At 35.7% G+C, this 23,830-nt stretch overlaps 1 protein-coding gene across 2 annotated transcripts; it reads right to left on the reverse strand.

Moving 5' to 3' along the window:
* Positions 1-1,987: 1,987 nt before the first annotated feature.
* On the reverse strand, positions 1,988-17,499 carry LOC141721483 (disease resistance protein At4g27190-like). Of its 2 annotated transcripts, none has more exons than XM_074524426.1 (5): positions 14,559-17,484; positions 13,870-14,202; positions 12,075-13,385; positions 4,170-4,511; positions 1,988-3,287 (listed from the first exon to the last, which is right to left on the reverse strand). In XM_074524426.1, exons 1-5 carry the CDS (start codon positions 17,313-17,315, stop codon positions 2,211-2,213), a joined length of 5,820 nt encoding a protein of 1,939 aa, XP_074380527.1. In that variant the 5' UTR covers positions 17,316-17,484; the 3' UTR covers positions 1,988-2,210. The 2 variants fall into 2 exon arrangements, with proteins under 2 accessions (XP_074380527.1, XP_074380528.1); XM_074524427.1 differs by having other exon boundaries at positions 3,103-3,287; positions 4,193-4,511; positions 14,559-17,499.
* Positions 17,500-23,830: the final 6,331 nt, after the last annotated feature.

Consider the following 23,830-nt stretch of genomic DNA (forward strand, 5'->3'; position numbering starts at 1 on the left):
CCAAGAGTAAAAGTAGTGACATAAAAGAAAATGCATACTCAAATTCTGAATCAATTTTGAATCTTCCAAGGCCTATCACTAACAACCACATTTGAAATGCAGCTTAATCCAAGTCTAACAACCAGCTATTTGTTTTATATATATACCAGTAATTGCTACAATTGATGCCAGTTTTCTCCAGATGAGTATTAACCTTAGAGCATACTTAAATTTCAGTAGTTGTTAGCTAAAAAGAAAATGCAAACTTAAATTCTGAGTTGTTCAAATTTGACCCTACGTAAATGACACAGTTGTGTATGAATCACAAGTTTTTGTACAAACTTGTTCATATCTCTAATTGTCTCTGTACAAACAGTGTGACTATTGGAGACTTTCAAAGTAGCTTGCTTGCTTGGACCTTTAGTTCTAAGCCATTCAAAATGTATAGTGTCAAGTTGATGTAATATCTTTGGCCCAAGGTGCTGAGTCCAAATTTACATCACTTGCAATAGCCCAAAAAAATTGGTAAAGGCAATGTATCAAGTAACTAAATATACCTAAATAAAACTAATTTGAAATTCATAAACTAAATATACCTAAATAAAACTAATTTGAAATTCATAAGTGTTGATGATCCGAATGTGATTGAATAATAAAAATGTTGAAGTTGGATTTAAGCTTTGAGCCTGGAGAAGACCTCCAAATTTCTCCCCAAATCGTTGACTTATTCGTCCACAGATCGCCAGTCTTTAGTTTGTTCTTGAGCAACCCGGGCTCTAAACTGAACTGTCAGGTTGATCAGTCTCAGGTCCTGGTCCTGAGACTTATTTTTCTTCGATTCTCTCTGATTGTGTTCTTTTGTTGACAACCGCATGAATGTGTAATGTAAATGACCACACTCTTTGTACCAAGGATACATCCTGAAGGGATTTGATTATATCAGGACCAACAGGTTTCTTGAACAGATACAAAAGCCTCACTAGGACTCAAGCCTTTGATCTTGAGACGATGCTCGCACTTGTTACCCTTTAATACAACTTTCTCTCGAGATGTAAATAGGATTTTAGAACCCCTGGAACTACTACCATCGCCAAATGGAGTTCCAATAATATGTACCCGCATTCCTTAAACTGGATTCCAGCTGAGAAGCTCTTCTTTTCAAATCTTGCGACTCCAGATGGCATTTTAGAAGGCCAGCAACCTGGTATTGTAACCTTAAATTGTCTATGTTTTCACTGCCAACATCTACTCGCACCACATCTTTGAAAATCTCGTCCTTCAGGGCATCTCCCCAAAATTTTTCCATCATTCTAGTTTTGCCAACTCCTGCCATTCCATAAATTCCATGGATCAGAGGACCATCTTCATTTACTAGCGCATCCCAGAGTTTGTTATAGACATCTTTTCTGGATTCAAATTCTTCATATGCTGTGCCAAGTTTTGGTTTGTTTTGAAATGGTGAAAGGTCTGCAATTTCTCCAGTTAGGTGATCCTTTCCGGTGCTAGTGAGTTGAGCTACAGCTGCGGCCTTCTTTAACACGTCCTAAAGTGATTAATCGTTTTATCAAAACCATAATGCTTCTTACAATTCGAAAAACTAATTTGTCTTGCAGCATTCCAGTTCAGTGTTTTAAATACTCTACCAACCATCAAAAACAGTTTGAATAACAGCTGACTCAAATTTTGGTCAAAACTTCAACGAACAAATGCACAAACCAAACTATTACCAGCTGAGACCGTTGTTCCAGTAATTGTTAACTACAGAGTAAGAGTTCTTGCTTGCACTATTAAGTTTTAAGCCATTCGAAACCTATGGTTTCAAGTTCACTGTTACCTAATCTTTTTTCTTTTCAGAAAATACTGTCACGTCCAAAATTCGAAATAATAAACAATGATTAGACAAATGCTATGTTATTTAGCACCACCTCTGTACTAAATTATGATAAGTACAGTTTTAAAGAACATTCCTATATTACCTATTTATATTGTTGTTTATATGTATCTTGAGTTATTTAAGAAGATGATTTATCATTAACAACTCTAGAAATAGGTGTATCATCAACAAAACCAGACAATATAAGTGGTTCAATTTTTTACATAACACAACGATTTTGTCTATATATAAATAAAATTGAAAGATCACGCTTTATTACTCCATCTCTGTTGAGGTACTTCTTTGTCCAAAAGTTTCAGCTTCAGTCAGACTACTCTTCTTCTTCAGTTATCTCTGACTATAACTCGATTCTCGTGCACAACCACTCAAGTAGCTTCCTCTTTTGGGATACATATTGTCCTGTGTAGGCGTTCAAGTCTTGAAATTTCTCTCCACTGCAGTAGTCGCTAGTAACACTTACAGACGCTGTGTTTGTTTTTGAGGAACTGAAATACTCTATCTGGGGACACTTAATTAGACTGAAATTCTTCAATTTGGGCATATTGAAAACATAGCTCGAACTGCAACTGAAACTTTTGAGGTTTGGCAAAGATTCAAGAGTAATTGATGAGAGTTTAGAGTATGTGATGCTCATACCATTTACCTCAAAAGTTTCACCACCCCCAACCTCCTCAACAATATGTTCCATTGAATCGCAGTTAGATACATGTAATTCTTCGAGCTGTTGGATTTTTTCAAACACCGAGCACGTAAAAAGAACAGAGAGTCCGCACCCAACAATTTTCACTTTCCTTAGAGCCGGCATATAGCACTCGAAAGTTGCACCGCAGAACATACTTTTGAACTTAGGTAAGCCATCAAGAAAAACTGTAGAGACTTGATTAAGTGTGATAATCTTGTCACTTGTATTTAGAGTTTCATCACCCCTCGCATCCTCAAAGATGCCTTCCAACAATCCGCAATCAGAAACTTTTAATACTTCCAGTTGTTTGAGATTTTTGAAGATAGAGCGGGTGAAAAGAGTGTTAGATAACCCACAATGATGAACTATCACCTTCTCTATAACCGGCATGTCGAACTCATAATTCGCATTATAGAAAAAATATTTGAGCTTCGGCAATCCTGAAAGAGTAACTGCTGTCAGCTGAGAGAGTGTGATAGTCTTGTTGCAAGTCTCATCACCCCTTACGTCCTCAACAATGTTCTCCAACAATTCACAATCTCTTACTTCTAAGTTATTGAGTTGGAAATTTCTGAATATAGAGAACGTAAAAAGAGTTGAGAGTCCACAATTTTTAACCTCCACTTCCTTTAAAGCCGGAAAATGGAACTCGAAATTCGCACCATGAAAAAGCCTTTTGAGACCAGGCAAGCCTTTAAGAACAATTGACTTGAGTTGAAGGAGTATAAAATCCTACAAAAATCAATGCGACGTCAACTTGGCTATAGTAAAGAGAGCAGATAGTGCATATATAGATACATATGAATAATTCAAATGCTCCTTGATGATCAAATTTGTATATATAGTATTAAAAAGTAAGAAGTAACGATCTATAAGATAACTATGCAAAACATTTGAAATCGTTAGAACTTGAACTCCAAAATATATAAATCTCCTTGTATGTGTAAGACTAGAAACACCTGAAATCTTCTATGCATGAATAGATAGTTCAAAATCTTAACTGAAATGATACTCCCACTTCCAATCATTTCTTTGCAATTTTCTTTAGCATCAACATCAAGGTTTTGTTACTTAATTTTTCTCAATAAGAATTTTCTAATAAGGAAAAAACACTATGTGGACGAACAGATATATGTAATAAGCAAATTACATATATTTGCCTCAATATATAAAACCTTCATATATAGAACATGAAATGAAAGAATACCCAAAATACACAACTTTTCACCTTCAACTGCCCAAAATGCCCAGATGCGCGCGGACCGCCCAAAATACCCACAAAATACGCATTTTGGGATGTGTACCCACCATTTCAAATTTTTACAAACAATACGCATGTTCAACATGCGTATTCACTTTTTGATTTATAAAGAATACGCATGTTCAACATGCGTATTCACTAAAATACAAAAAGTGAATACGCATGTTGAATATGCGTATTGTTTGTAAAAATTTGAAATGGTGGGTACACATCTCTCACATGCGTATTCAACGGGTATTTTGGGCGCACAGTGCCGCCAATTGGCATTTTGGGCATTTTTTCCCAAATGGTGGGTATTTTGGTTTTTCACCCACATGAAATTGAGTCATTTAGCAATACATATTTATATGTACCTGGCAAGAAATTACTTGTTCACCTGCCTCGATAATATCTGTCATCTTCTCACAGTCCCATACACGCAATCTCCTGAGGTGCTTAAGCGCAGTTGCAACAGATAGTGGGAACATGGCTCTCAAGCTTTTGCAATCATATACTTTTATGTATTCCAGATTATTAAGCCTATGCAACATGGCCTCTGGGATCACAATTTCCAGTTTGTCACACGAAGATACATCAAGACCATTTAGTTTGGAAAAGGAGGATAAAGTGTCACTATGAAAGCAGTCCTTTCCCCATATAACACTTGTATTTGACAACCCCAAGATAGTCAGTTCTTGTAAGGAAGGGAATACCACCTGCATCATATAACTAAAGAATTTATTTACTTAAATAATATTTTTCATCTATATGTACATATTTTTAATATTCAATATTTTTGATTAAAAAGTTCTAAAATTATTTTTTAAAAAGCTTTCAAATAATTTTTCTGCAGTCATGTACTACATGTTTATTAATCTATTTTTAAATATTCAATTTTTCTGAATAAAAATTATTAATATTTTGCATATTAATTTACATTTACTCGTTTAAACTTAGCTGTGTCATAATTCTAATTTTATTAATAATATTATAAAAAATAGGAATTTATAAACATAATAATTTAACAATAGATAACTCTAAACAATAATAAGAGAGAACTGTAGTTTACACCCCTTCAATTTGGCCAAAAATAAATTTTATATACCTATTTTCAGAAATTGCAGTTTGCATCTCTTTTTTGAAATCTGGTCCATGTTGCACCCTTTTTGTCAAATTTTGTCAATTATTTAGCCCAAATTCTTGTGTTTAACAACATATATAATCTGATCGTGAAAAAAAAAGATGAGATATATTGTACCGGACAATAATTAGGACTAAAAATTTAGACAAAAAGGGTGTATGTTGAATCAAATTTCAAAGTTGGGGATGCGAACCAAAATTTATGAAAATAGATATATAAAATTTAATTTTGACCAAATTCAAGTGGTGCAAAATGTAATTTTCTCTACTAATAATAAATTTTAAATTCCGACACCCAAGAACTTATATATACTTGTAAAAATAAACATCTAACTTATAAATATGAGTATTATTTAAACAATTATTTGAATTTTTTTAAATGATCTTGTTACAAAGAAAAGCTGATAAAAAGATAAGCTTATTATTTAAATGATCTTGTTATTTAAACAATCATTTGAATGATCTTATTATTTAAATGATCTTGTTACAAATTTTAAAGTAAGATAAGCTTAACCTTGGAAAATAAAAAGATGATAATATTGATACGGAGCAGAGTGGGGATCTTCTTTTACAGCTGAGAAGCTTCTTAGTTCCCTCGTACATAAGCTTCTTAGTTCCCCAACATGGCACCCTTATATTTTTTTTAATTTCGTGAAATTTATTACTTCTCCATTAACTTGTACTGTCATTCAATATGATGGTTTTCATACATTCACAATGACTTACCTCTAGCTGTTAGCAGTTGTACCTGACTTTTTGCAATTTTGTTGCAGAAGAGGTAATTGAATTTAGAGCATTGACTGATACGCAAAATGGTAAGTTTGGAAAAATATATTGCCTCATTTTGAAGATGCACCATATCACAACCAGAAATGTAAAGTTCCTCCAAGGAAGAGAATGCAACCTGCATCATTACAGATATGCTTTGATATTTATTTTTTATTTACGTGCACACACTCGATTTATAGGTGCTAACTCCGGTGTGCGGGCTGCTCCTTCCGATATCGCGGCTTAACCTTTTTGTGGTTGTGGTGTAGCTGTTGGGGTGTGCAAAACAACACCGGAGGAGGATTTGAGCCACTCGGCGCCTCCGGTGTGAGAATAAGAATTTGATTTGTGAAGATGAAGATAGATAAGAATGCAAGGTGGTCATTTGTGTATATAAGTGTGTATGAGAGCGTAACCCCTAAATCCCTTCTACTTGGGGTATATATAGCCCAATGGTAGGTTTAGGCGTTGGTACCTTTAAATCAGGATTGTACGTTGTTGGGAGAGGAGTACGCTTGGCTCGGATGGATTTCGTACACGTGTCTAGGTAAGGGCTACCTTCAGGATGCACTAAAGGTGTGTTGATGCGTGTCATCTTTGACTCAATTGTTGGTTGTTGATAGCTGTCATTATCACGTGCCCAAGTGCCCCTCCTTGGTGGTTGTGGGGTAGGCTTGTGTCTGAGTTGAGCTTGGCCTTGAACCTCCTTGAGCCTGGCTCACCTTATGGCAGGGCTGGACTCTAGCTCGGAGATGACCATGATCCTAGATTGGGCTTGGGCCCCGCTATCCATGCAAGCCTGGCTCATTCCATTAGCTTGTTTCAGGATCGAGGGGGTCCTGGCTCACCCTAGGAAAGGGTTGAATATTAGGGGTTGGTCATACTCTATCATTTGGCATCCACTCCCTTATGTAGATTTTCTAGATGAGAGGGTAGAATGAGACATAGAGTGATGGCTTCCTTTGAGAAAAAAATCAGGGAAGTTGTAACGTTTTTTCAGTGCCCCCCCCAATTTGAATCATGGCAGTTAATTCTCCTTAAAAGGCGCCTCACAGCTGTCCTCACAATTATTGAAAATAATTACAGCACATATAAATGTATGTATATGTATATATTTTTTATGTAACTGTTGTCTCGACCAATCAAGTGGTACCACGTCAGCGTGGTGGTTCTCCTCCCAGGGGTGCTACAAAAGGCCCTTTCCACACTTCTTTTCTTTTACTTTACCAAAAAAATGAAGTAAAAATTTCTCTCTCTCTCTCTCTCTCTCTCTCTCTCTCTCTCTTTTTCCGATGAGGTCAAGAATTAAAGGGTGCTTCTTTTCCATTTTTTCGTTATTTTTGCTCCTCCTTTCTGCTACTAAAATTGTAAGCCTTTTCTTTTTTGTTGTTTAGTTCTTTTGATTGTGTTCGATTCTTGCTTTGAGTTTTGCATGTGGATGATTCTTTCCTTTTGATTTTGATGTTTTTTATTTTGGTTTGGTATCTATATATATTGTTGTTTACGGAGTATGCTTTTTTTGTGTTGAAGTTTAAGTTTCTGGGCTTAGATCTATATTGAGTTAGGTGTATTTGTTTTTATTTTGGTTTCGAGTTTCAGGGTTTGTTGTTGCTGTTCTTGGTGTTCATGATTTAGAATATGTGTAAGTATGTGCAAAAGTGATATTTTTGTTTTTGATTCGTGTTGGTAACTGTTTGTGTGTTGTGGTTTTTGGTTTTGCCTGGGTTGGAAGGTCATACCCAGGTATATTTTGTAGTGTGTTATTCTATGTTGGCTTTATTATTATTATTTTATGGGATAGACATTTTAAATTTTGCCAGGGTTTGGGTGGTGTATTCGGTTATTGGTGACTGTTTATATGTCTTGGTTTTTTCTTTTTGATAAGTAGAAATAAGATATTTACGATAGTGCTAGTCCGTACCAGAAATGTAGGGCCGGGTTGAACTTGTATTGTCGGTTCAGATTCGTAGGTTATGAGAAAACTAACATAACATGTCGGGTCCAGACCAATTAGTAAAAAGATAAAATTTATAGGAATTCAGACTAACTCACATTGATCTTGATAGGTATATGGTCCGGACATAGGTTCTTGCCAAAAGATACTTGTCGTGCTACCCGGGTTCGTCAATCTAGTAGAGTGATCCAGATTCCACGAAGCGAAATCAGTCCCGGGTAGAGATGGGTAAATCAGCCGCTACTTCAAATTAGGAGATTAGTAGGTTCTGGGTGAAGTAGCTACCGGATCGATCGATTCCTTTCACTCCCGGGGGTTATTGGATAGACGTCAAATACCATATTATGACCAAGGCCCGGGAAGTAGATAATTCCGTGTACTATTTGCGGATTAAATATGAGAAACATCCGGGTGGCCACCCCGGGGTCTATAATGAGGCGGAGCTTGAGAGAGCCTTCTCCAGGATGACTATAAGCAAGGATCATTTTGCATTAAACGATTCCTTTATTGAGGCTGACCCGGTTGAGATGGATAGGGCTGCCCGGGCTGCTTTCAAGTTGACCCTGATATTGAGTGGAGATGGTCGGCTCCTCATGAACGGGTCTATCATAGGCCCGCTGATGTTTTCGCCCCGGTTTGGATGGAGCAACTTCTTAGGTCTTGGTGGAATCCTCACTGCCATATATTTGTGAAACATCTTTACAAATATGCATATAATATTTCTCCGATGCAGATTACCCCCAATGACATCAAGTCCATAACCTGGTTCCTTGCTTGTCGTAATAGAACCGGGTATCAGCCAACCCTGAAGCTGTTCCACCAACTCTTTTATTTGGTGAAATCCAGTCAGAAGCCTTTTTATGAAATTAGGTTTAGAGCTGCCGAGTGTGGCTCTGTTCCGGGTAGCGTGAAACTGGTGATGCATCAGTCTTCACTGAAATACTGGAATTGGGAGGTAATATTTCTAAGGGGGATGGATTTGGCATATCTCCCTTACTCTACTTTAGAGGGCATTGTTACAAAGTTTCACCCGGCTATACTCAAGGGTAAAGTTTTGGATCAAATTAAGGATTTTTGTGGGTGTATCGGTTATCAACTTACCCATGACACTTTTATGAATCATAAAATTCTGTTTGAATTTGGATGTAAGCTTGTACTTTGTTTAATTCTTTCCTTGCTTTGTTGCTAGTTGTATACCTGACCATAGTATACTTTTTTTGTACTATTTTGACTTGGTTTTCATGTTTTCTTTCAGGCTTGCCTCATTACGACCCGACTCACGCTGTAGTCATGTCTTCTTCTGCTTACGCTGCTGTTTTTAATACCTTTGGCGTGTCTTTCAAAACTAAAGCATTGCAGGTTCCTCCGGAGCAAAATTCCTTTTTTTGCTTTACCAGCTTCCTGTCCGGGTTCACATCCAGACTATGCATCGCTATTGTATCATGTATCCCGGACATATCTTTGGGATTCCAGGAGAATACATCAGCATATTCCCGGAGTAGCGATATCAATTCTTCATTAAAATATGTTTCAAGACCAGACCTTATCTTCAATTTCTTGGAAGGATTTCTTTCATCAATCAGGATTGTTTCTGTCTCTACTGCAACTTCAAACTTTGCTTGGTATTGGGTTGAGATCATGTGCTGGATCCGGGCCTCAGCATTCCTTTTCATGTAAACTTGAGCCGGGGTTGATGTCCTTGATTGGTTGCTTTCTCTTAGTTTATTCGTTCCAACACTGGTTGCTTGCATAGTAGAATTTTCCTAATCTAGAGCCGGGTCCTCCTCAATCACTACCATGACTTGGTTGCTTTTTATCTTTTCTGAACCTGGTTTGCTTGCTTTTGGATCTGGGTTGGATTCAATAATTTGAACTTCTTTTCCAATCCTTCCCTTGAGTGGGGGCGATACTTCTTATGGTTTTGCTATTTTCGAAGGACTGTGGCCTTCCTCTTATTATCTTGGTGAGTTTCTTCCATGACCAGAGCTTGGTTTTAACATCTTTCTGTGACTTTGTAATCTCCTTTGACCTCCCCAACTCCAGTCGGGGTTGGGAATTTGATTTTCAGGTGGGAGAATATAGAGGTTAATATTTCTTGCATTCTAGTTAGAGTCGGGAGCCCAGTTATGCCATTGTAAGATGAAGGAGTATTGATCACATAGAATTTTATGACATGGGTGACTTGAATGGGAGCAGTTCCAAATAGAACAAGTAGGTACATGCTCCTCTGGATCGGACCAAGTTATTCCCAAATCCATAGAGTAGATCCTCCCGGAACTTATTTGAGCGGACACTCCTCGGCTGTTTTCGATCCACAGTATGCTTAAAAAAAATATTGACCGAGGAGCCGTTGTTTATCAGCATTCTCCTTACTTCCTTATCAAAAATATCCAGAATTACTATCAAAGCCTCATTGTGATTATGATTGACTCCTTCATAATATTTGTTGCTAAAAGATATGATCATCTCCGGGAATGATTGAATAGAGAGGACCTCATCTACTGGGTCTGGGCTGCGAGGGGGGAGTGGGAGCCTCCCGGGACAACATTACCATATTCTTGCTTTTTCTTGATCCTTCTCCCTTCTGATTAGTATCCCAGGATATGTATTGGCTCAAGTTCCCTTTTCTTGATTTGATCATCGATGAAGTACTTGAGAGATAGGAAATTCTCCGTCTTGTGGCCATGTGTTTCATGATAATCACATTGTTGATTGTAGGGTCGGCTCTTTGGGGAGTCTGCATTGACTTTGGTGGATAGTAGAATTGCTTATCCTTGATTTCCTTCAGGATTTTCCCCTGGGTCCGGTTCAATGGAGTCAAATCTGGCTCATGCCTAGGCTCCCTGGCTTGCCTAGTTGGTACTGGGTCACTCTTGGAATCCAATCTGGGACCAAGTATTGGGAATATAGGAGTACTCTGCACCCCATAGGTCTGTTAGCTTTGTTTGAACTTTTTGGCCTGATGGTAACCCCTTTTCTGGCCATTTATCAGAGTTTTTGCTCCTGGATAACCCATTCTAGGTCATCCTCATAGCTTGGAGCACATCTGTCTCCTTGATGAACCTGGCGGCAATGGAATAGGCAATAGTCAGGCTCTGAGGTTCCTTGATGTTCCGAGTCCAAGTTCCTCCGAAAAAATGCTTAGAGCTTCTCACTCATTTAAGTTGGAGATCTTATTGATTGCTACCTGGAAATGCCTCATGTAGGTTGAAAGAGATTCATTGTCATATTGGCAGATAGTTTCCAGGGGGTTTGAGCTCCGCGGCCTCTCCGGTGTGAGAGTAAAAACTCATTTTGGGAAGATAAAGATAGATAAGAATGCACGGTGGTTTTGTGTGTATATGAGTGTGTATGAGAGCGTAACCCCTCAATACCTTCTCTTTGGGGTATATATAGTCCAAGGTTAGAGTTTAGGGGTTGGTACATTTAGATCAGGACCGTTCGTTGCTAGGGAATAGGACCCCTGACTCGGATGGATTTCGTACACGTGTCTAGGTAAGGACCGCATTCAGGATGCATCAAAGATGTACTGACGCGTGTCATCTTTGTCTCAATTGTTGGTTGTTGATAGCTGTTATTGTCACATGTCCACGTTCCCCTCCTTGGTGGGCTATGAGGTAGGCTTGTGTCTGAGTTGGGCTTAGCATGGAACCTCCTTGAGCCTGACTCACCTTATGGCAGGGTTGGACTATAGTTTGGAGGTGACCCTGCTCCTAGAGTAGGCTTGAGTTCAGCTATCCATGCAAGCTTGGCTCATTCCATTAGCTTGTTCCAGGGTCAAGGGGTCCTGACTCACCCTAGGATAGGGTTGAATATTAGGGGGTGCTCATACCCTATCAATAGGTGCACACCCTTCGTTGCTATGAAGAACAATGTACCCTCATTTACATCATGAATCCCAAATTTATTCATTCGTTCCCCAAGACTATTTTTGATCTAGACACTAAAAAAGGGTGTGCACCTGTGTGCACATATCTGCTCTCTTTATTCATTAACTCATGTTATTTTACTTTTTACGTTTTTTCAATTTTTTATAAAAAATAGTAATAGCACATGACTCTGATGCTAAAGTTCAAAATTCCATCCAATATTACATTATCGAGACACTGAAAAACGGATGAAGTGTTGTCATATTTATAGTTATATTTATTGTCATTCGGGGCTAATTAAATTTAAAAATAAGAATTAAATTTAAACATATATTCATAATAAAAAGACTTTAAAATTAATAATTTTAATTTTAAATTATTGAATTTTATAATGATGCAGAATTGTATGTTCAAGAACAAATTTATACAGTACTGTACTTTTGAAAACAGAAATACAAATTTTCTATATGATATAAAGTAATAATAATTGCTTTAAAATTGCTACGTAATTATTTTTGTAATCTTCATAGAAAGCAAAGAAAGCATACCATTTGATCAAAAAGAGGTTGATGTTGAGAAGAGCTGTCCATAGCTGATGTTGAACCAGCTGCATGATAAAAGCTTGCTAGTCTTTCCGCACGTACTATCTCCATATTTCTTAATTTAGGGAATTCAATGATCTCTCTATCACTTGTACCGTCATTCATTATGATGGCTTCCATAGAGTTACAATTTCTCACACTGAGGTCTTGCAGCTGTACCAGACCTTTTGCAATGTTGTTGCAGAAGAGGTATTTTAATTTAGAGCAGGATTGAATATATAAAATGGTAAGTTTTGACTCAAGTAGCTTGCTCTTTTGGAATACATATTGTCCACTGCAGTAGTCGCTACTAACACATTCGAACGATGTGTTTGTTTCCGAGGAACTGAAATATTCTATCTGGGGGCACTTTATAAGCCTGAATTTCTCCAAATTTGGCATATTGAAAACATAACTCGAATTGCAACTGAAACTTTTGAGGTTTGGCAAAGATTCAAGAGTAATTGATGAGAGTTTAGAGTATGTGATACTCTTACCATTTACCTCAGAAGTTTCACCACCCCCAACCTCCCCAACAATATGTTCCAACGAATCGCAGTTAGATACATGTAATTCTTCCAGCTGTTGGATTTTTTCAAACACCGAGCACGTAAAAAGAACAGAGAGTCCGCACCCAACAATTTTCACTTTCTTTAGAGCCGGCATATAGCACTCGAAAGTTGCACCGCAGAAAATACTTTTGAACTTAGGTAAGCCATCAAGAAAAACTGTAGAGATTTGATTAAGTGTGATAATCTTGTCACTCGTATTTAGAGTTTCATCACCCCTCGCATCCTCGAAGATGCCTTCCAACAATTCGCAATCAGAAACTTCTAATGTTTCCAGTTGCTTGAGATTTTTGAAGATAGAGCGGGTGAAAAGAGTGTTAGATAACCCACAATGATGAACTTTCACCTTCTCTATAACCGGCATGTGAAACTCATAATTCGCATTATGGAAAGAACTTTTGAGATTCGGCAATCCTGAAAGAGTAACTGCTATCAGCTGAGAGAGTGTGATAGTCTTGTTGCAAGTCTCATCACCCCTTACGTCCTCAACAATGTTCTCCAACAATTCACAATTTTGTACTTGTAAGTTTTTGAGTTGGAAACTGCTGAACATGGAGAACGTAAAAAGAGTTGAGAGTCCACAATTTTTGACCTCCACTTCCTTTAAAGCCGGAAAATGGAACTCGAAATTCGCACCATGAAAAAGCCTTTTGAGACCAGGCAAGCCTTTAAGAACAATTGACTCGAGTTGAAGGAGTATAAGTAAATCCTACAAAAATCAATGCGACGTCAACTTGGATATAGTAAAGATAGGAGATAGTACATATACAGGTACATATGAATAATTCAAATGCTCCTTGATAATCGAATATGTATATATAGTATTAAAAAGTAAGAAGTAACAATCTATAAGACTATGCAAAATGTTTGAAACTGTTAGAACTTGAACTCCAAAATATATAGTTCTCCTTGTGTAAGACTAGAAACACCTGTAATCTGCTATACATAGATAGCTAGTTCAGAATCTTAACTGAAACGATACCCCCACTTACAACCATTTCTTTATATTTTCCTTTAGCATGAACATCAAGGTTCCGTCGGTTAATTTTTCTCAATGACAATTTTTTAGCAAGGAGAAAAACACTATTTTGGACGAACACATATATGTAGTGAGTAAACTGAGAGAAGATCCTTAAACAGTCATATATAAAATATTAAAATTGAGTCATTTAGCAATAAGTATTTATATGTACCTGGCAATAGATTACTTGTTCACCTGCCTCGATAATATCTGTCATCTTCTCACAGTCCTGTACTTCCAATTTATTAAGGTGCTTAAGAGCGGTTGCAACAGAAAGTGGGAACATGGCTCTCAAGCTTTTGCAATCATATACGTTTATGTATTCCAGATTATTAAGCCTATGCGACATGGCCTCTGGGATCACAATTTCCATTTTGTCACAATTTCCATTTTGACTTAGTTTGGAAAAGGAGGATAAAGTGTCACTATTAAAGCAGTCAATTCCCCAAATAACACTTGTATTTGGCAACTGCCAGATCATCAGTTTTTCCAAGGAAGGGAAGGTCTGCAATAATATTTTTATCCACATGTACATATTAAAACAGATATCTCATTAAAAAATTTGTTTAGTGAAATAATATTTTTCATCCACATGGACATATTTCTTATATTCAATTTTTTGGATTAAAAAGTTCTAAAAATATTTTTTAAGAAGCTTTCAATTAATTATTTTGCAGTCATATACTACATGTTTAATAATTTATAATGATGCAGAATTGTATTTTCAAGAATAAATTTATACATTACTTACTTTTGAAAACAGAAAAACAAATTTTCTATTTGATATAAAGTAATAATAATTGTTTTAAAATTGCTAGGCAGTTATTTTTGTAATCTTCTTAGAAAGGAAAGAAAGCATACCATTTGATCCAAAAAAAGTTGATGTTGAGAAGAGCTGTCCATAGCTGATGTTGAACCAGCTGCATGATAAAAGCTTGCTAGTCTTTCCGCACGTACTATCTCCATTAATCTTAATTTAGGGAATTCAATGATCTCTCTATCACTTGTACCGTCATTCATTATGATGGCTTCCATAGAGTTACAGTTTCTCACACTGAGGTGTTGCAGCTGTACCAGACCTTTTGCAATGTTGTTGCAGAACAGGTATTTTAATTTAGAGCAGCTTCTAATCTCTAAAATGGTAAGTTTAGAGAAACATGTTGCCTCATTATGGATCTCGTCATGTGATATACTTGCTAGATACCCCATGCCACATTCCTCAATGGACAGTCCTGTCAAGTCTTCAAATGCTTTTACGCGGCCTTTGCAAATGCTACTCACTTCAATACTGCTTCTAACCAATCTCACTTCTTCAGCCCTCGCCATCAAACCTTCCCAGGGTTGCCAGTGATTGCCATAAAGTTCAATACACCTCCCTACTCGTGGAAGAAGTAGAACTTTCACACCTACTGTAAGTTTATGATATATTCTAAATTTGATCGACCTCCATGACTCACCCACAGATATATTGTATCTATCTAAATTAGAAAATACATTTCTACCTTGAAAAGTATCATCATCATCGAAATGAAATTGTAAACTTCTGAGATCAGTCAGTTTACTAATCTCCATCACTACCGAATGATAGTCTTCAGGAGGAGTCATGATTCCGTTTGATATGTTTAACTCTTTCAGACAGGCTAGACTAGATCTGACACTTGACCGCATTGCAAATTTTTCCTCTTGTTGGATCTCTAGCTTTTGAAGATATTCCAGGTTTGCTACATCCAGCGGCCTTGGGAGTTTACCCTCATAAATCCAAAGAGATTCTAGTTTTTTGGGAAAAAGAGTGACATCTGTCTTACTTATGTCACACTTTATTAAACTAAGGGTCCGGAGATTATCCAAGGATTGAAGAGAGAACTTCTCCAAAGATATGTTCACTTCTTGAAGCATCAGAAAACTGAGATTCGCGAACATTATGAAGAAGCCACCTAAGAACTGTTGCGGATGGTCGTTGCTTTGTAGCCACAAGGTACGCAGCACGTCTGGGCATACCACATTCTCATGGAACTGGACATCATCAGTCTCCACATCTAAACGTAAGAATTTCCGATTACTATAATCGGCATTAGAAGGCAAGAATTTTGAGTTGCACGTCACCTGTAAAAAAGCATAGTTTGAATCTGAGATAGCTACGGATCTTGCTACGTCTCTAATGATATCATGAACTTTAGTTTCATTATGGTAGAAAGTTCGAGAGTCGAGCAACAAAGAAGATTTCTTGAGAGATTGAACCATAGCAAGTATTCTTGACCTTCCCTCAGGAATAAGTTGAGAGCCTGTTGCTAACTGGATCAGCATCTCCATATTACACTCTGTATCAATGTTAGCATCTTCAGGAAAGAAAGAGCACAGAAAAAGACATGACTTTGCATCTCTCTGTTTCAACTTATCAATACTTAATTTAATACATTTATATACTTGTTCATCTATTCCATCAATTTTTTCAAATTTCCCCTTTCGAAGTTGATCATGTGCATCCACCCACAAATCTTGATCCTCATCTTTCAGGGCTTCGCCAACCACTTGAATAATCAATGGTAAATCACCACACTCGTCACACACTTTTTGTACCAAGGATTTATCCTGTAGAGAGTTAATTGTATCAGCACCAACAGCCTTCTTGAAGAGATTCAAAGCTTCATCAGGACTCAAGATTTTGATCTCGACAAGATGCTCGCACTTGTTACGCTTTAGTACATCAAGCTCTCGAGATGTGAAGAGGATTTTAGAACCCTTGGAATTACTATCATCGGTAAATGGAGTTCCGGTAAATGGAGTTCCAATAATATTGTCCAAGGGAATTGCAGTCCAAACATCGTCAAATATAAGGAGAATCTTACCCCCATTCCTTAGACTCTGTTCCAGCTGAGAAGCTCTATCTTCCACCACATCTTGCGAATCCAGATGGCAATTTAGACGGCCAGCAATCTGGTCTTGTAACTTTATTTCGTCCGTGTTTTCGTTCCCTACATTTATGCGTACCACCTTGTCAAAAATCTTCTTCTCCATGACATCTTCCCAAAATTTTTCCATCATGCGAGTTTTGCCCACCCCTGCCATTCCATAGATGCCATGAACCATAGGACTATCTTGGTTTACTAGGGCGTCATAGAGCTTTCGATAAGTATCTTTTCTAGACTGAAACTCTTCGAATGTGGTATCAGATTTTGGCATATTTATAACCGGTGCAAGGTATGCAATGTCTCCAGCAAGATATTTATTTCCCGTGTCCACGAGTTCAATCACGGTTGCGGCCTTGTTTGCTGCATTCCTACCGATTTGAAAACGAGACACAGGATTAGGAATGGGCAGACTCTGGATGCAGCTGCATGAAGGTGAATACTCTTTGCCATTCTTCTTTAACTCTGTAGCATCATCTTGCCATTTCAATACATGAGTTTTGATAATTTTACCATTATCCTTTTCTTTCTCAACTTCCCTGGACATGTTGTCCATTTGAATGTTAAGCTTGTCAGTTTCGGAATTGAGTTGGTCAACAAGAGACTTGTAACAGAACATGTACTTCAAACCACGAAACACAGCTTCAACTGTATAATCTGATACCTTGTCAACAAATTTTCCGATGCATGGAACGTCAGCTACACCCACCATGATTTTTAGTTTTTTTTTCAACAATAATAATAGTAGTAGACTAATAATAATAATATGTTTCAATTTGAAATGTAAGAAAACGAAGATTGAAATAGAAGGGCGAAAGAGCAAGAGTACTAGTAAGAAGGAAGAACAAATATTGAGATTGATGAAATGGTTGCAGGGATAACGTGCAATATAAATGCGGAACACCAAATAAGTATTGTTAAAAAGGTAAATATTATTTATTTCTCAAACACTTACATAATACATAAAATCCCGTTGGGGTTACTACTCACAAGACATTACAGGTTCTCTCTTGATTTAAGAAAGTGTCTTCGTTGTAAAATACAAGATGATCTTCCCTAAAACTTAGCTCCCCTTTTATAGGGTAAGGAAGAGATTCTATTACAAGACTAGTCGTCCTCTAATAATTCATAAAGTAGATGTTTTCTATTTTCTATAAAGTAGATGTCTTGTACTTTTCATAAAGTAGATGTTTTCTGCTTTTCATAAAGTATATGTCTTCTGTTTTTCATAAAGTAGATGCCTTCTACTTTTAATAAAGTAGATTCCTGGTATCAAAACGCGGAACACCAAATAAGTATTGTCAAAAAATGCAAATATTATTTATTTCTCAAACCCTTACATAATACATAACTTAAAACCCCGTTGGCTTTATACAGTCTGACGTTTTGATGAGCTCAATCATCTGAGAAGTAGTAAAAATCTTTCCGGCCGTCTGGGCTTCTAGAAGAGACTTGTACTTCTTATGCTTGATTCCGGGAACATGCTTTACCGCTTGTTCCGCAATTTCTCATGTTGTGTATATTCCTGGATTAGGACCATTAAAAACAGCATAGTAATTTTTAGGCTTTTGAATACCTAATTCCTCATGAGAGGTTGCTGAAGCTAGATTTTCAGTCTTTTTAGGGATTTGTATTCCCCCGTTGGGCCTAAGGTTTATATCTGTAGGACTAATCAACGTTATGGAGGTTTGTACCTCAGTCTGAATTTTTGGTAAATTCACAACCTTGAACAGATTTGGCATGTCTTTACCAGCAACCGTTTGCACTGGACTAACATCATCTTTGTTCATTTCTGAAGATGGTGATGAAGTAACCATTTGTTGTGAGGTAATTTCCTCAGTTTGAATTTTTACCAAATTCACAGGTGTCAACGGGTTTGTTGAGCCTTTACCGGTAGTCGTTGGCTCCGGGCTAGTTCGTTCTTCACTCAGAGTTGAGGAATGTGAACAAATAACCTTTTGTTCTTGAGGAGTATTGAATTTCCTTTCGAACTCTATCTTGGCTCTCACCAAGTGTAGTCTTTCCTGGATAATTGACCATTCTTTTAAAAGAATTGTTTCTTCCAAAAGCAACTTCTCCATATTTACTAACTTATGGGATCTTCAAAGAAAGAAGATTGTTTTTATACCCGCAATGGTATTTATTTCTTTTAATAGAAACTTGTGAAGAAGGAAGGTGTTTGCAAATATTTTATGATTTGTTTTTCATTTCCTTCTGTATTTATAGCCAAAAAGTGACCTTGGATTCTTGTATGAACAGTATTAGCTTTTTATACCTGTTCCTTCTGGAATTCTCTTATTAAAAAATCTGCTAAGCAGTTTTTAACTCCTTCGATGTGCTCTACATCAAAACTGTAGCGAGATAACCATTGCTTCCATCTTACTAATTTTCCTTGCTTATTATCTCCCTGTAACTTAATACGAAGAAAATAAGTGAAGTTTCTATTATCAGTCCTAACCAAAAATTTGACCGGAGTTAGATAAATAGAAAATTTGTGAATGACTCTAATGACTGCTAGATATTCTTTTTCATTTGAATGATAATTTTTTTCGGCTAATTTAAGCTTCCTGAGGCATATCTACATATTAATTCTTTATCAGAATTAACTGCTTTGAGAACTCCTCCCCAGTATTCGCCTGAAGCGTTTGTCTCAATGATAAGCTTGTCATCCGGCTTCGGATGATAGAGTTTTGGAAAATCCTTGAGATTCTTTTTTACCTTACAAATGTAATCAGTGTCTGAATCTTTCCATTCCCATGGAATATCTTTCTTGAGCTTAACCTGCAAAGGTGCACGAATGGCTGCAAGTTTTGGAATATAATCAGATGCATAAGTTAATATACCTAAAAACTTTTGCAACTGTTTTTTGTCTTCAAGTTTGTTCGGAAATTTATAAATATGTTCCAGAATATGAGCTTGAGGACAATGCGTTCCTTGATCAATTTCTAATCCTAAGAAATTAATCTTTGTTTTAAAAAGTTGTGCTTTCTTCTTGGATAAAATTATGCCAAGATGTTGACATCTCTTTAGAACTGCTGCTAAATGCCTTAAATGATCCTGTTAATTATCACTAAAGATTAGGATATCATCAACATAAACGCAACAAAATGATTCAAATGGCCTAAATGCATCTTGCATGTGTCTTTGAAAAATGGAAGGAGCTTATTTAAGACCAAATGGCACCACGATCCATTGGTAATGTCCTTGGGGACATGTAAATGCTGTCAGTAACTGTGATTCTTCATCTAGCAATACCTGCCAAAAACCAGATTTACAGTCTAATGAACTGAACATTTTCTTACCTCGGATAAGGGTGAGAAGTTCATCCTTATTTGGTAGGTTATGGTTGTCTCCTATTGTAGCCTCATTGATTGCTTTATAGTTGACTACCATTCTTTTCTTCCCTCTTCTCTTTTCAGCTTCATTTTCTACAAGAAATGTTGGAGACATATGAGGTGATTTACTGGGTATGATGATCTTCATATCCAGAAGCTCTTGAATTTGTATGCTAAATTCTTTACGATCTTGTGGGTTGTACTTCATAGGTCGAACCTTGATTACAGTTTTAGGATCTCTGAGTTTGATGGCTGCTTTCATCCATTTCTTGGTCTTTGTAGGATCCCGTGGATTTTCTGATCATACAGAGTCTAATAATCTTTCGATTATAGTCTTTTTTTCTATATCAAGAATTAAATTTTTACAATCATTTAATTATTTGAATCTCTCAATAACATCCTTCCCCCTCTGTAAAAGAAAAATTTTATTAGTGCTGATATTAATAGCATCAGGTTTTTTGATTTTAGAATTCTTTTTCATTGATTCTAAAAAACCCGAAACTCCAACTTTACGAGTTGTTGTTATTCTTCTGATATATTCTTCTTGTCCTGAAAGGGTTAGTATAATCATTTTTGTATACTGAGTGAATGGTTCATATAATTGGCAAAAATTATTACCAATTAAAAATTCTATTCCAGCTTCCTGTTGGTAAACAGTAAGATTATGAAATATTTCACCTGCTATTAGTATATTAAGGTCTTCACGTACCTTGTTGATTGTAATGGTGCTCCCATTAGCAATTTTACCTTGTATAGGTCTTTCTGCGTTAATCCAATGTTCTGGTGGAATAACATGCTTACTTGTTATGCAAAGACTGGAGCCTGTATCTACATAACAATGTAATTCAATTTGTTTAAATCCTGTAAATTTTAATTTACCTGAGATATTAATAGAGTTTGGATTAGTGATGTTGGTCATCACTTCTTTTTCTTCAGTCGGATTCTGAGGAAGTTGATTCTTTATAATCTGACTCTATTGGTCCAGGGTCCGATTTTTCAATTGAATATACTTCTTGAGTATCTTCATAAGGGTCTTCAATAGGAATATATCCTAAAGAATAAACTTGTTCTAGTATTTGGACCTTGCCGTCATGCATGCTTCTTCCAATTAGGGCATTCATTTGCGTAATGTCCTTCTTCGTTACAGATCCAACACCTGCAATTTTTCTTGCCTTTTGGGCAAAACTTTTGCTTATCATTAGAAAATTTCTTGGAAGATTTTTTCTTGAAATACCTACCTGGTTTATAAGTCTTTTTCTTCTTAATAAACTTATAATTAGTCTTATGTTTATAAGACTTCTTCCTGTAGGGCTTCTTGTAAGAAGATTTCCTACAACCATAGTAGTGGTTAACTACTTCGTCCCACCATGCCAAAACTTTTACTGTTCATATTAACTCAGTAAACATTACTTTCTTTTTTAAACATGACAACTATATAAATTAGTTGTCCACTCACTCACTTTCTTCTTTTTCAAACATGATAACTATATAAATTAGTTGTCTACTCACTTTAATTATTGACTGAAATAACTTTAATTTTATTATCTATCTTCAATTTGTCATTTTACCATGATGCATGGGATCGAAGAGTTTCTTGTTATGATTTTATATTAAGGGGAGTGTATTCAATTGGGATTTTGAAGGATTTTTATGGATTCTATAAATCATGAGGTATTCAATTTGGATTTTAGATAATCCTTTAAAATCTGAAGGTATTCAACAAGGATTGGAAAAAGTCTTTTAAAAATCTGAGTGTATTCAGTTTAGATTTTAAAAAGTCAATCAAAATTTGGTGGTATTCAATTTGGATTTAAAAAAATCCATCAAAATCTGATGGTATTCAAAAGTCCATGGATTTTCTTTTATTTAAAAAAGTTGTGGATTTTGATGGATTTGCTAGTACGTTTTTAATATCTTGAAATCTCTTCAAAATACATGAGATTTTGATGGATTTCTAAAAAACTCCACAAAATCTGCAAGACTCTACAAGATTTTGGATCAACTCCATCAAAATCCACGAAGAATTAAAATCAACGAAAATCTTTTAAAATCCATAAATTATTAACAATCATTTAAAATCTGAAATGAATACACCCCCTAAGTGTTTGTTAGAATGGCCTTAGTACAAAACTCTACTTGTTTATTTGATAACAACCAATCAACTACAATCGCTGCCCAAATAGAAAAAAAAGCAACACATTTGATTTCTGTTGGAAGCCAGTAGGTATTCTTGGTGCTTTTAATAAATTTGTCTTGAAAAAGAGAGGAAAAAATGGAATGCTTTCATGTTTTAAATAGCCAAGAGGCAATTCTGTATTACTACTTTTAGAAAGATAAAGCAGTCCACTAGTGTCTGCTAACAACCAATCCACCAAACGCTGCACAAATAAAAAAAAGAAGCAAAGCTACTTTTAGAAATGTTACATAATAATGCATGTGAAATCACATTCATGACCCCGACTTTATCCAAGTAAATATATGCTAGAACCCTTCACTTATTAAAAATTTGTTAACTTTTATGTGTGAAGGTTTAGTTTCGTGAATACACAGGTGTATCACACGAACAAATAATTTAAAATTAAAGTCATGTTTGTTTCAATTATTATAATGTAATAGTATTCCAGGATAACTAATATCATCAATATTAACTATGTGCTCTAATATAATTATATTTTATGTTAGTTTTGAAGATTAAACTTATAATCTCTTAAAATTTTATCTCATGTTTATTTTGTTAAATAGTCACTAAATTGGAGATTATAATCTTTTTTTCACTTTTTAATACTATATTAGTTTAACATGTGATTATGATTTAGAGGATTACTATAAAATGATTGTTTCAGGGGAATTAAATAATGTTATAATCATATACAGTAGTCCACCGCAATAAATATACGATATGATATGAATTCAAAAATTTAAAGGATTATGATGTTATCTTGTACCTAAGTTTATGAAATTGAGCTAGGGTCCTTTCTTATTAAATTATTTTTATTAAATTATTAAGAGCGGGATATTAAAAAAATAAGTATTTTCGCCATGCATGACATAACATGCACTTTGCACTAATCATTAATATAAAAATCACAACAAGAAACTCTCTCATCCCATGTATCATGGAAAAAGGACAAAATGAAGATAGAAACTAAAGTTATTTCGGTCAATAATTAAAGTGAGTGAACAACTAATTTATATAGTTGCTATGTTTGAAGAAGAAGAAAGTGAGTGAGTGAACTAATATATATAGTTGCTATGTTTGAAGAAGAAAGTAATGTTCAGGTGATTAATATGAACAGTAAACACTACTATTTCAATCTATTAATTACTCACTCTGTCCCAATTTTATTTTTTATATTCAAATTGACTCAATGTCAAATTGACCAAATTAATAGTGACCAAAATGTTATATTAAATTGAAACACCCCCTATCTACATTTCTCCTTAAACAAAAAAGTTGTATTTGAGTTATGTTTTAACTTACCCATTCTCCTAAAATCTCAAGAGTGTTAAGTCCATATTACAAGGATTTGAACTTAAAAAATGGAGAAAGATTATATGTAAATTTATACAAAACTAAATAACAAGTTATTAAAATTTAGACCTGTCGGCTAGACTAGCTTTCGATATCTCTAGGTCAATTTTTTTGAGTAAATTATCATCGACAACTGTACCTGATTTTGTACATAATTATTAAAATGAAAATGAAATATTAAAAAATAATTGAAGATACGGTGCAGGGTTGCAAAGTAGTCTAGTTAATGAGATTTGAATACCAACCTCAAAACGTTTATGAAAAATAGCAAGCTAAATACATTTCCCTTTTCTTCGCATTGCAGCGATATGTACATAAATAATAAAGAATACAATTAAAAAGAAACATGTTTTAACAACT

Source organism: Apium graveolens, chromosome 4 (assembly GCF_009905375.1).
Source record: "Apium graveolens cultivar Ventura chromosome 4, ASM990537v1, whole genome shotgun sequence".
Classification (NCBI taxonomy): Eukaryota; Viridiplantae; Streptophyta; class Magnoliopsida; order Apiales; family Apiaceae; genus Apium; species Apium graveolens.

Excerpts from the sequence above, each read along its gene's own strand:
- LOC141721483 (XM_074524426.1), bottom strand. The coding sequence starts at position 17,315 with ATGGTGGGTGTAGCTGACGTTCCATGCATCGGAAAATTTGTTGACAAG. Across the intron at positions 14,203-14,558 it reads AACTTTTTTTGGATCAAATG|ACCTTCCCTTCCTTGGAAAA; the intron begins GTATGCTTTCTT and ends ATATTATTGCAG. Across the intron at positions 4,512-12,074 it reads AACCTCTTTTTGATCAAATG|GTGGTATTCCCTTCCTTACA; the intron begins GTATGCTTTCTT and ends TATATGATGCAG.